The following is a 12,979-nucleotide window of genomic DNA, read 5'->3' as shown; positions in this document are numbered from 1 at the left end:
TCTTGCTTTATGGATTATTCCCAATCACCCTAGGAAAGGTTGATTATCTTGTCTATAATGGCGAAAAAAGAGAGGCTCAGAGACGCTAAAACACAAACAGAAAATTTGTCCCATATACTAAAGCCAGTTTCAGAACTACTATTTTTTTTTCTTAATGTTTAACCCAGAGCTCATGAGCTTTCCACTAGCAACTATCAATTAATTCAACATGTGATACAAAAGGTCTGCATTTAGTATGACAAATACTCTGACAGTCCCCACCCCAGGTATTGAAGGTGGGAATGTGATATGAAATGAACAATTTTACAAGTCAGAACACCTGAGAGATCAGCGTAAGTAACTGGTAAGAAGAGTTATGTAATTAATAGTTTCAAAAACAACATCATCATAACTTGGTCTCCTAGACGCTGAAATTGAAAGCTCCTTGATATGATACATAGCATGGCTTCAAACAAAAAGGTTTTGTTCAGTACATGTTTTTGTGGGAACAGCGTAACTATGCAGCCCCTATAGGTCAACCAACACAGGACAGAGCTGACCAATGACTATGAAATCTATCCTGAGATCTCCCTCCTCAGTTTCAAAACATTCATCCAGCACTGCATTAGCGAAATAGCCAGCAGCTTGTCAGTCTTTCCCCCTATCTTGACCTGGGTTCTGAAGAGATTAGGCTTTTTACTTTAACTTGGAATTTAAGTCATTTAAAACATTTCACCTGCATTTAGGTAAAATAAAAATTCACCTAAGACAAGACAATCTATTTTATATATATATATATATATACACACACATTATACTTACATATATATTTTTTAAATACTCTTTTGATTAATAGTAAAGTTTTCCTAAGGAGACTTAGAAGTTAGACTTTGAAAAGAAAAACCACCATAGGGATTTCCCTGGTGGTCCAGTGGCTAAGACTCCATGCTCCCAATGCAGGGGCCTAGGTTCATTCCCTGGTCTGGGAACTAGATCTCACATGGTGCAACCAAGACTTCAGGTACTGCAACTAAAGACCCCATGCCACAACTAAAACATGGCACAGCCAAAGAAATAAATTCAAATTAATAAAAATTGAAAAAGCCACTATACAGTAAAAGTAGCTATTTTTCTCTTTCCTTCAACTTCCAGAAGGAAAATGAACCTTCACAGAAGATTATCTTGGCACTATTTATGAACTTTGTCGGGCATTTGGGTCTTTTCACCTTTGTCTTTAAGAGTAGTGATAATGTTTACAGTGATTTATTATTTGTATTTTGAGCTGCAAATACCAGACTAACTTCTTTTTACATAATTATTATGAGATAGAAGAAAATATTTTGTTTTCCTGTGGACAACAGTTTGATATGCTTCGTTCTAAATTGAAATTATTTAGTTCTAAGACCAGGAAATCTAATCACATGGACCACAGCCTTGTCTAACTCAATGAAACTAAGCCATGCCATGTAGGGCCACCCAAGATGGACAGGCCTTGGTGGAGAGTTCTGACAAAATGTGGTCCGCTGGAGAAGAGAATGGCAAACCACTTCAGTATTCTTGCCTTGAGAACCCCATGAACAGTATGAAAAGGCAAAATGATAGGATACTGAAGGAGGAACTCCCCAGGTCAGTAGGTGCCCAATATGCTACAGGAGATCAGTGGAGAAATAATCCCAGAAAGAATGAAGAGATGGAGCCAAAGCAAAAACAATACCCATTTGTGGATGTGACTGGTGATAGAGGCAAGGTCTGATGCTGTAAAGAGCAATATTGCACAGGAACCTGGAATGTTAGGTCCATGAATTGAGGCAAATTGGAAGTGGTCAAACAGGAGATGGCAAGAGTGAATGTCGACATTTTTGGAATCACCAAACTAAAATGGACTGGAATGGGTGAATTCAACTCAGATGACCATGACTACTGTGGGCAAGAATCCCTTAGAAGAAATGGAGTAGCCTTCATAGTCAACAAAAGAGTCTGAAATGCAGTACTTGGATGCAATCTCAAAAATGACAGAATGATCTCTGTTCATTTCTAAGGCAAACCATCCAATATCACAGTAATCTAAGTCTGTGCCCCAACCAGTAATGCTGAAGAAGCTGAAGTTGAACGGTTCTTTGAAGAACTACTTGTAGTTCTTTTAGAATTAACACCCAAAAAAGATTTCCCTTTCATTATAGGGGACTGGAATGCAAAAGTAGGAAGTCAAGAAACACCTGGAGTAACAGGCAAATTTGGCCTTGGAGTACAGAATGAAGTAGGGCAAAGGATAATAGAGTTTTGCCAAGAGAAAGCACTGGTCATAGCAAACACCCTCTTCAAACAACACAAGAGAAGACTCTACACATGGACGTAACCAGATGGGCAACACTGAAATCATATTGATTATATTCTTTGCAGCCAAAGATGGAGACGCTCTATACAGTCAGTGAAAACAAGACCGGAGCTGACTGTGGCTCAGATCAGGAGCTTCTTATTGCCAAATTCAGACTTAAATTGAAGAAAGTGAGGAAAACCACTAGACCATTCAGGTATGATATAAATCAAACCCCTTATACAGTGGAAGTGAGAAACAGATTTAAGGAACTAGATCTGATAGACAAAATGCCTGATGAACTATGGATGCAGGTTCATGACATTGTACAGGAGACAGGGACCAAGACCATCCCCAAGAAAAAGAAATGAAAAGAAGCAGAATGGCTGTCTGAGGAGGGCTTACAAATAGCTGTGAAAAGAAGAGAAGCCAAAAGCAATGGAGAAAAGGAAAGATATACCCGTTTGAATGCAGAGTTCCAAAGAATAGCAAGGAGAGATAAGAAAGCCTTCTTCAGTGATCAGTGCAAAGAAATAGAGGAAAACAATAGAATGGGAAAGACTACAGACTAGAGATCTCTTCAACAAAATTAGAGATACCAAGGGAACATTTCATGCAAAGATGGGCTCAATAAAGGACAGAAATGGTATGGACCTAACAGAAGCAGAAGATATTAAGAAGAGGTGGCAAGAATACACAGATGAACTGTACAAAAAAGATCTTCACGACCCTGATAATCACAATGGTGTGATCACTCACCTAGAGCCAGACATCCTGGAATGTGAAGTCAAGTGGGCCTTAGGAAGCATCACTATGAACAAAGCTAATGGAGGTGATGGAATTCCAACTGGGCTATTTCAAATTCTAAAAGATGATGCTGTGAAAGTGCTACACTCAATATGCCAGCAAATTTGGAAAACTCAGCAGTGACCACAGGACTGGAAAAGGTCAGCTTTCATTCCAATCCCAAAGAAAGGCAATGCCAAAGAATGCTCAAACTATCGCACAATTGCACTCATCTCACACACTAGCAAAGTAATGCTCAAAATTCTCCAAGCCAGGCTTCAGGAATACGTGAACCATGGACTTCCAGATGTTCAAGCTAGTTTTAGAAAAGGCAGAGGAACCAGAGATCAAATTGCCAACATCAGCTGGATCATCGAAAAAGAAGAGAGTTCCAGAAAAACATCTACTTCTGCTTTCTTGACTATGCCAAAGCCTTTGACTATGTGGATCACAATAAACTGTGGAAAATTCTGAAAGAGATGGGAATACCAGACCACCTGACCTGACTCCTGAGAAATCTGTATGCAGGTCAGGAAGCAACAGTTAGAACTGGACATGGAACAACAGACTGGTTGCAAATCGGGAAAGGAGTACATCAAGGTTATATACTGTCACTCTGCTTATTTAACTTATGTGCAGAGTACATCATGAGAAACGCTGGGCTGGATGAAGCACAAGCTGGAATCAAGATTGCCTGGAGAAATATCAATAACCTCAGATATGCAGATACCACCACCCTTATGGCAGAAAGTGAACTAAAGAGCCTCTTGATGAAAGTGAAAGAAGAGAGTGAAAAAGTTAGCTTAAAGCTCAACATTCAGAAAACTAAGATCATGGCATCGAGTCCCATCACTTCACGGCAAATGGATGAGGAAACAGTGGACAGAGTGGCTGACTTTATTTTTCTGTGCTCCAAAATCACTGCAGATGGTGACTGCACCCATGAAATTAAAAGATGCTTACTCCTTGGAAGAAAAGTTATGACCAACCTAGATAGCATATTAAAAAGCAAAGACATTTCTTTGCCAACAAAGGTCCGTCTAGTCAAGGCTATGGTTTCTCCAGTAGTCATGTATGGATGTAAGAGTTGGACTATAAAGAAAGCTGAGCACCAAAGAATTGATGCTTTTGAACAGTGGTGTTGGAGAAGACTCTTGAGGGTCTCTTGGAATGCTAGGATTTCCAACCAGTCAATCCTAAAGGAAATCAGTCCTGACTATTCATTGGAAGGACTGATGCTGAAGCTGAAACTCCAATACTTTGGCCACCTGATGCAAAGAGCTGACTCATTGGAAAAGACCCTGATGCTGGGAAAGATTGAAGGCGGGAGGAGAAGGGGACACAGAGTATGAGATGGTGGGATGGCATCACCGACTCAGTGGAGATGAGTTTGAGCAGACTCTGGGAGTTGGTGACGGACAGGGAGGCCTGGTGTGCTGTGGTCCATGGGGTCGCGAAGAGTCAGACACAACTGAGCCACTGAACTGAACCGAAGACCAGGCAATGACATGTGGATGATATCAGAAATATGTTTGCTATCATATCAGGGTGTTACATAATTTAAAATAAAGGATAAGCAACAATTTCCCTCTAAGGAACTTCTCTTATTATTGTATAAACAGTAATAATGAATTCCACACAACACCTTATAACTTAGTGACTTACCTGGTTGGCCTTACCTGGTTAAGCTTCCCCGCTGTCAGTGCAAGGGACACCTCTGGATTCTTGGTTGGGAACCAAGGTGGATCCCACATGCCCCAAGACGAGACCAAAGCAATAATAAATAAATACGGTATAGTTTAAAACAACGCATTGGTTCTCACACTTTATGTTAAATATAAATTTTAACCCTTTTAATTTCTGTAAATAAATTTTTGTCCACAAACGCCTACGTTTATGGGCAAGTGGTAGGTATAGGCAATTCATCAGCGGCCTGTTTCCCTTATATTATGGGACTGCTCTGAGAACCCAGGGATCACTATATAAAGGGCATCCTTATTAGCCAGGTGCACTATTTTTCATCCTCCTGGAGGTTGACCTTTAGCATTGGGCGGAAGGTCACTAAAACAAGGATTGTGGAGGCTCGTTGAAAGTCGCCTGCAGAGGGTTGTTGACGCAGGAACACAGCTCAGGAATCCACACCCCCTAGTGCATGGGCCTTGCAGGAGGCTGAGCTCAGAGCTTTCGCACAGGGGAAGGCACAGAGGGTTCGGAGCGTGGTGAGCTGCCGCCTGGTTATCTTCAGGAGTCCAGCTCTCCTGGGGATACGTCAGCGGTGGCCTGGCCCGTACACGTCCAGGACAGGAAGCCCTGAACCGGGTGGGCAGTGAAAAGGGCAGTCGGGCGACTCCCGGCCCGGCAGACCCCGGACCTCCAGCCGCGCCAGCGCCACGGGATTCTGGCGCAAGGCCGGTTGCCCGGGAGTCGCCATGGCAACGGACGCCGGGTTCTGGATTTCGCAGGCGGCGCACAGCCTAGCGGCCACCTCCGCGGCTCCCATGGAGGTCTATGGCGACTGGGCGCCGGAAACCGAGGAGTGCTGGAGGATTATCAAGAATCTCGAGTCCACTCTTGAACAGTTCCGGCTCAGTCCCAGGTGACCGGCGCGACCTGCAGTGCCGGGGCCCGCGCCCCTGCCGGCGCTCCACCGTTCCCGGGTTCTCTAGCTCCAAGCCCCAAGGCAGCTGCTTTGATATCTAAATAATACTACCGTGTACCAAGCACGGACTCTGGGGCCAGACTGCCTGGGTTCAAATCCTCATGACACTCTAAGGGCCCAAGACTTGGACGAGTTAGTCAACTTCTCTGTGCCTCCTTATCTCTTCAGGAAAACAGCCAAGATGGTGATACCCAGCGCCTCCTTCACAGTTCATAGCGAACATTCAATGAGTCAGTCGAAGATCAACATACAAGTAGGGTACATAGTACCGTGGAAGTGTTTGCCAATATAGCTATCTTGTTCTTGACCCTTTTGAACAGTTTTTTGTCTTATAATCCTTTGCCCTCCTCTGTCCCAGTTTTATTTGGATAATGTAGACCTGATGCTTGGGGTGGGGGAATGGGGAGGGAAGTATTTTTCTTTCTAAAAACCTTTTGAAATCCCGTAAATGGCCCTCACTAGGTAACTGCTCTAGGTGCCCTAAGACAGGGAGCTTCGTGGTGCCAGGTGGGATGGCTGAGATACCAGCCCTGCAACTGGCGTCTCCCTAGGGTAGGATGAAGGGCCCAGAGCCCCGTGGTGGGGACTGACCAGTGAGATGGCGCTGCCAGCCCAGCTGCCCCCGCTGAACTGTATTGAGTGCCTTTGTGAAAAGGGATGGGGGTGCACTCAGAACCCGGTTGATTGGTGGTGTGAAAGCACATATAGGCGGTAGCGGATGGTGGGCACGGTGTTGAGCTGCTCTGATTGTTGACTAAGAGAGATGAGTTCCTACCCTGAATTCCTTTGTGTTCCTGGTGGGGAGCTTCTCCACCAAAATGCACTGGCTGTGCTCAGCAGCCAAACCGACAGTGCCTGGGGCTCAGTCAGTGCTTGTCTGAATGAAGGAGCCGCGGACGCCCCTGTGAGTTTCTCTTCATCGGCAGGACCCAGGCCGGTGTTGGTGCTCTGGTATCTGGTGTGTGTGGCAGAAGCTGCAGTCTTGTGGTGAGGAGAGAATCAGGCACTGGGGAGGCACCAGTCAACAAACCGACAGAAGCCTGTCCTTTCTGAAGTTTACATCCTAGGCAGGAAACCAGCGATAAATAAGCCGACTCAGTAATAAAGTCAGTTAAGTGGTGGTGAGTGCTAAGGAGGAAACAGAGCAGAAGAAATAACGTGTGGAGTGGGGAAGGGGGTTGTAATTTTATTTTTTTCATCATACCACGTGGAGTGTGGGGATCTGCCAAGGATGGAACCCAGCCTCCTGCATTGGAAGTGCTGAGTCTTAACCTCTGGACCACCAGGTAAGTCTCACAGGGTTTTAATTTTAGATTCTGTGGTCAAGAAAGACTTCTTGGAAATGACTTTGGGGAGAAGAACTGCAGACTTGAGGGGGGACCTTTCTCTCTATCAGGGAGCAAGTGTTCCAGGCAGAGGACAAGAAGTAAAGGAGAGTGGGCATAGGTGTCACAGGACCAGCAATGAGGCTGGTGTGGCTGGAGAAGAGTGATGGGGGAGAGCAGCGGTGATGAATGAGCTCAGAGGTAAGGGGATGGATCGTGCTCATGGTGTGGAACCTAGATCATTGTAAGGACTGCAGCACTGACCTTGAATGAGGTGGTCAGATGTGGTTTCCCAACACCCCCAAGCAATTCTCTTTGATTCTCAGCGGACAGTGATTGGGTGTGTCTTGTAGTTTGCTTATTTATTTGTTTTACTTAAAAGTATGGTTGCTGTACAATATTATGTATCATAAGTCACAGGTGAACAATAGAGTTATTCCTAATTTTTAAAGGTTATACTCCGTTTATAGTTATTATAAAATTTTGGCTGTATTTCCCATGTTGTACAGTATATCCTTGTAGCTTAGTCCAGTCCAGTCGCTAGGTCGTGTCCAACACTTTGTGACCCCATGAGTTGCAGCACACCAGGCTTCCCTGTCCATCACTAACTCCCAAAGCTTGCTCAAATTCATGTCCATCGAGTTGGTGATGCCATCCAACCATCTCATCCTCTGTCGTCCTTTCTCCTCCCACCTTCAGTCTTTCCCAGCATCAGGGTCTTTTCCAGTGAGTCAGTCCTTCGCATCAGGTGGCCAAAGTACTGGAGTTTCAGCCTCAGCATCAGTCCTTCCAATGAACATCCAGGACTGATCTCCTTTAAGATAGACTGGTTGGATCTCCTTGCAGTCCAAGGGACTCTCAAGAGTCTTCTCCAACACCATAGTTCAAAAGCATCAATTCTTCAGTGCTCAGCTTTCTTTATAGTACAACTCTCACATCCATACATGACCACTGGAAAAACCATAGCTTTGACTAGAGGGATCTTTGTTGGTAAAGTAATGTCTTTGCTTTTTAATATGCTGTCTAGGTTGGTCAGAGCTTTTCTTCCAAGGAGCAAGCATCTTTTAGTTTCATGGGTGCAGTCACCATCTGCAGTGATTTTGGAGTCCCCCCAAAAGAAACTCTCTCACTGTTTCCATTATTTCCCTATTTGCCATGAAGTGATGGGACCGGATAGTTTGATTTATACTGCTTAATCCCCTACCCCTATCTTGCCCCTCCCTCTTTCCCTCTCCCCACTGGTAACCCTAGTCTTTTCTTGTGTCCTGCAGTTTAACTGGAGATGGTGTCAGATTCACAGGTTAAGGGCTCAGCCCCACAAGACTGTCCCTGTCCTCCCTCTTGAGAGGCTGATTGCAAGTCCAGGTTGTCACCTGTGCTTTTGACAACCAGGGCTAACTCAGAGATTCCTCGAGTTCAGTTAATTTGCTAGAGTGGCTCATAGAACTCAAGAAACCAGTTTACACACTTGGCTACTGGTTTATTACAAAGACTATTAAAGGACATGAATGAGCAGCCAGAGGAAGAGATACATAGGATGAGGTCTAGAAGGGGGATTCTGTCCCTGCGGAATTTGGGGTGCACCCCATGAATTCATTCTTGTTTACCAACCTGGAAGTTCTCTAAACCCTCTAATTCAGGGATTTTTACAAACTTTTCATTACACAGGCAAAATTGACCAAATCATTGACTTTTTGTGATTGATTCTACCTCCAGCCCTCTCTGGAAGTAAGGTTGGGGGAGGTGGGATTGGAAGTTCTAACCCTCTCCTTCTGGTTGGTTCCCCTGGCAACCACCTCCATCCTTAGGGACTTTTCAAAAGTCACTTCATTAACACAAAATCAGGTGTGGTTGAAAGGGGCTTCTCATGAATAGCCAAAGACACCCAGTTCACCTTTTTCCCCTATTTCAGAAACTGAGGACAGCAGACCAAATATTACAATAAAAGATTCTTTCATTGTGCTTGTCGCTTAGGAAATTCCAAGGGTTTGGGCTGCTGTGAGGCAAGAAGCGTGGATGAAGACCAATATATGTATATTGTATATATATACATATAGGGCTTCCCAGGAGGTGCAGTTGGTAAAGAATCCACTGAGGAAGATTCTCTGGAGTAAGAAATGCCAACCCACTCCAGTATTCTTGCCTGGAAAATTCCATGAACAGAGGAGCCTGGCAGGCTACAGTCCACAGGGTCGCAAAGAGTCAGACATGGCTGAGCAACTGAGCATGCACATATCTATATCTATAAATTATAAAACACACTGCAGAGATGGGAAGACAGGAGGGGAATGGAGCAGAGGAATCACATTATCTGGTTTATCTTTCAACCAAATTATTCTGGCTATTGTTTTGATATTAGACTCTAATGACGGGAAACAATGGAAACAGTGAGAGACTTTATTTTCTTGGGCTCCAAAATCACTGCAGATGCTGACTGCAGCCATGAGATTAAAGATGCTTGCTTCTTGGGAGAAAAGCTATGACCACCCTAGACAGCATATTAAAAAGCAGAGACATTACTTTGCCAACAAAGGTCCATCTAGTCAAAGCTATGGTTTTTCCAGTGGTCATGTATGGATGTGAGAGTTGGACTACAAAGAGAGCTTAGCACTGAAGAACTGATGCTTTTAAACTGTGGTGTTGGAGGAGACTCTTGAGAGTCGCTTGGTCTGCAAGAAGATCCAACCAGTCCATCCTAAAGCAAATCAGTCCTGAATATTCATTGGAAGGACTGATGCTGAAGCTGAAACTCCAATACTTTGGCCACCTGACGCAAAGAACTGACTCATTGGAAAAGACCCTGATGCTGGGAAAGATTGAAGGTGGGAGGAGAAGAGGACACAGAGGATGAGATGGTTGGATGGCATCACCGACTCGATGGACATGAGTTTGAGCAAGCTCCGGGGTGGGTGTGCTGCAGCCCATGGGGTGGCAAAGTCAGACACAACTGAGTGAGGACAGGGGCAGAAAGAGGGAAACCAGTTAGGGGACTGTGACAATAAGCCTCATGGAAAATGACTGTGATGGTAGCAGTGGCTGGAGATCGTGAGACTAGTCAGATTCTAGATTTATGTTGAAAGTAGAACTGATAGGCACAGAGTGCGTAAGATTCTGATTTTTTGAACTGACTAACTGGAAGGATGGAAGTGCCATGAGCTGGGATGAAGAAGATTGAGATGAATAGCTTTGTGGGGAATATCATAAGCTTACTTTTTTTTTTTTCCCCCTAATTTAGCTGCACCAGGGCTTAGTTGTGGCATGCAGGATCTATTTCCCTGACCAGGGCTTGAACCTGTATCCCCTGCATTGGGAACTCAATCTTAACCATTGGACCACAAGGGAAGTCCCTCAGAAGCTTACTTTTGGACATAATATCTTGGAAGTAACTCTTAGTCATCCATCTAGGCTTTTTGGTTGTATGAGTCCTTAGGGCAAGAACAATAGTTTACCCTGTATTCTTCTCAATTCTTGGTTAAGACACCTAAAAAGTTTATTAACATGCATATCTCATGTACGTAGGAGTTACCTAGGAAAAATGAGCAAAACTCTAAGATGGCTCAAACCACCACCTTGAATACCATCTTCAGCTAAAGACAAAAGAAGTTGAGTGGAGGGAAGCCAGTTATGGGAGGTTACCAAGAAGAGCAGTAAGGATAAGTTTTGTTATGCAAATTTGAATGGGTGCCTTCTCCATTAGTAAGATTCTCTTGTGAATTAGAATCATCTTCCTGGTAGGAGAGAAGACACTTATAAGTGGAGATTTCCTTTATATTTCCTTTATAAATGTAAATTTCTCTTACAAACAGATAACTTCTATTCTGCTTCCAGGGTTTCCCCTGTGTCTGCAGTTTCTCAAAACAATTTACTCAAAACTGTTACAACCTCACCAGAGCCATGATAGGCTCAGAGAGGTGCACTAGGCCAAAAATAATTCCAGAGTCATGCTTCCGAGGCTTCCGGAGATGATAACTCTGGCCAGTCAGAGAGATGATAACTCTGGCCAATCAGAGGGATGATAACTGGCCAAACAGTAAATACCAGGAAACCCCTGCAGCCAATCAACCCTTGCCAACTCCCTGTCTTTGTTCTAAACTTATAAATACTGCTATAAATCTGGGCTCGGGGCTCTTGTTCTACTCCACTGTTGGATGTGACAGGAGCCCTGGCTCGAGCTAGCAATAAACCTCTTTATGCTTTTGCATTGCTGTGGATGTCTTATTCTCTCAGTTTTGGGGGACTCAGACACTAGGCAAAACAAAAACCATCCTTATGCGAAAGCATCATATTTAGGGGTGCTATATTCTGCTACCCTTCAAGCCTAAGGTTCAGAAGAGAGGTCCAGCCAGGTTGGATATACCAGTGTGGGAGTAACTGGCACACAAATGCACCTAGAAATGGGAGACTTCGTGAGATCACTCAGGAAATGACTGAAAAGAAGTGTGTAAACCTTGGGACACCTCAAACTTATATGTTCTTTCAAGAGGAAAAAAGTGGAAGCAAGAGTGCTTTGTCGTTTGTTTGTTCTTTTCCTTATTTGAAATTGAGCAAGGATGTCCCTAGTGGTCCTGTGGTTAAGACTGAGCTTCCTGTGCAGCGGGTGCAGGTTCGATCCCTGATCGAGGAACTAAGATCCTACATACCTAATAGTGTGGCTGAAAATAAATAAAAAATTTAAACCGAGCAATACACCATTGTGAAAATTTAGTGCACTTAATGCCACTTTCTTTGACTAATTCATTAATGAGCATTTGTTAAGATAGACTATTCTAGGATTTAGTGAGGAGTGTCACTGCCTTCTGTTAATAAATATTCATGGATCTGTTTTCTGTAATAAGACAACATGTTAATTTTGTATCTCATTTATTTAAAAAAAGGACCTGTAATTGCTATTTTTCTGAGACTGTATTTTATGCATAACAACCAAGCTATTATTCAGAAATCAGATTGCTGAGGCTATAAATAAGGACTGTGTAGGAACCACTTAGCTAGTTTGTTGTGTTGTGGGTTTCCATTCTAGGCAGAGGGGTTGTCATCTAAAATTAGAGACATTTGGAATTTAAGGGGAAGCTGAAGAATGAACTTTCATGTTTCACTTGGATTCTGAATGAGTCAGAACTTTCTGAATCAGTCATTCAGAAGGTTAGGACTAGTTAGGGATAGTAGAGCATAGACCTGTTCTCACAAAGGATGGAGGATAAGACTCTCACTTCAGGCTTATGATTTTTTCTTTTCGGCTGCACTGTGTAGCTTGTGGTATCTTAGTTACCCAACCAGGGATCGAACCAGTGCCCTTGGCCATGAGAATGTAGAGTCCTAACCCCTGAACTGCCAGGGAATTTACAGGCTTGTGATTTTTAGATGAATTACTTACAATCTTTGAGCCTCAGATTCCATATCCTCAAAACAAAGAAAGGTAGATAACCTGAGAAGAGATTGTGTGTATTAAAACAGATGCCTTGACTAAGCACAGGGGACAAGTTAAGCACTCAGTTGTTAAAAGACAAAATTTAACTGAGTAGATTTGAAGATCTGGTTGGCTTTGTTAGGTGATTCATGAATTGGATAGCATCCCATCCAGCAATTATAAGGGTGCTCCAAGGCGGCTGTACAAAATGGGAGGTTTTTATAAGGGAAAGGGTGGGACAAGGGAGATGTTAGCATAAAGGAAAAAAAGCAAGAAGAAAAAAAAGCATTGTTTTTAGGCCAGCACTTACCCTTGCAGGGCAAAGGGCAAGGCAGGGGTTTTATCATGCAGATTGTCTCTTCTTCCTCTGGGGGCAGAGTGGAGAGGGCCCACACGACAGATGATCTTCTTGGTGCTGGCTAATTAAGGTTAACATTTCTGGGGAAAGTTGAAACCGAAATTCAGTCAGGTATTATGTCTGGATTTGGTATCATGCGCTTTAGAATAAGTAA

The 12,979-nt window shown here is 43.6% G+C and overlaps 1 protein-coding gene across 1 annotated transcript in view; it reads left to right on the top strand.

Annotated features, from left to right (window-relative positions):
* Positions 5,509–12,979, top strand: part of C13H10orf67 (chromosome 13 C10orf67 homolog) — a 35,827-nt gene continuing 28,356 nt past the window's right edge. The window contains exon 1 of the mRNA XM_018056852.1: positions 5,509–5,675. Within this exon, the coding sequence (XP_017912341.1) occupies positions 5,509–5,675 (167 nt within the window). The remainder of the gene's footprint in view (positions 5,676–12,979) is intronic.

Source organism: Capra hircus, chromosome 13 (assembly GCF_001704415.2).
Source record: "Capra hircus breed San Clemente chromosome 13, ASM170441v1, whole genome shotgun sequence".
NCBI classification, from domain to species: Eukaryota; Metazoa; Chordata; class Mammalia; order Artiodactyla; family Bovidae; genus Capra; species Capra hircus.
The sequence above is the reverse complement of the archived record's forward strand: the minus strand, read 5'-3'. Positions and strand labels throughout refer to the sequence as shown.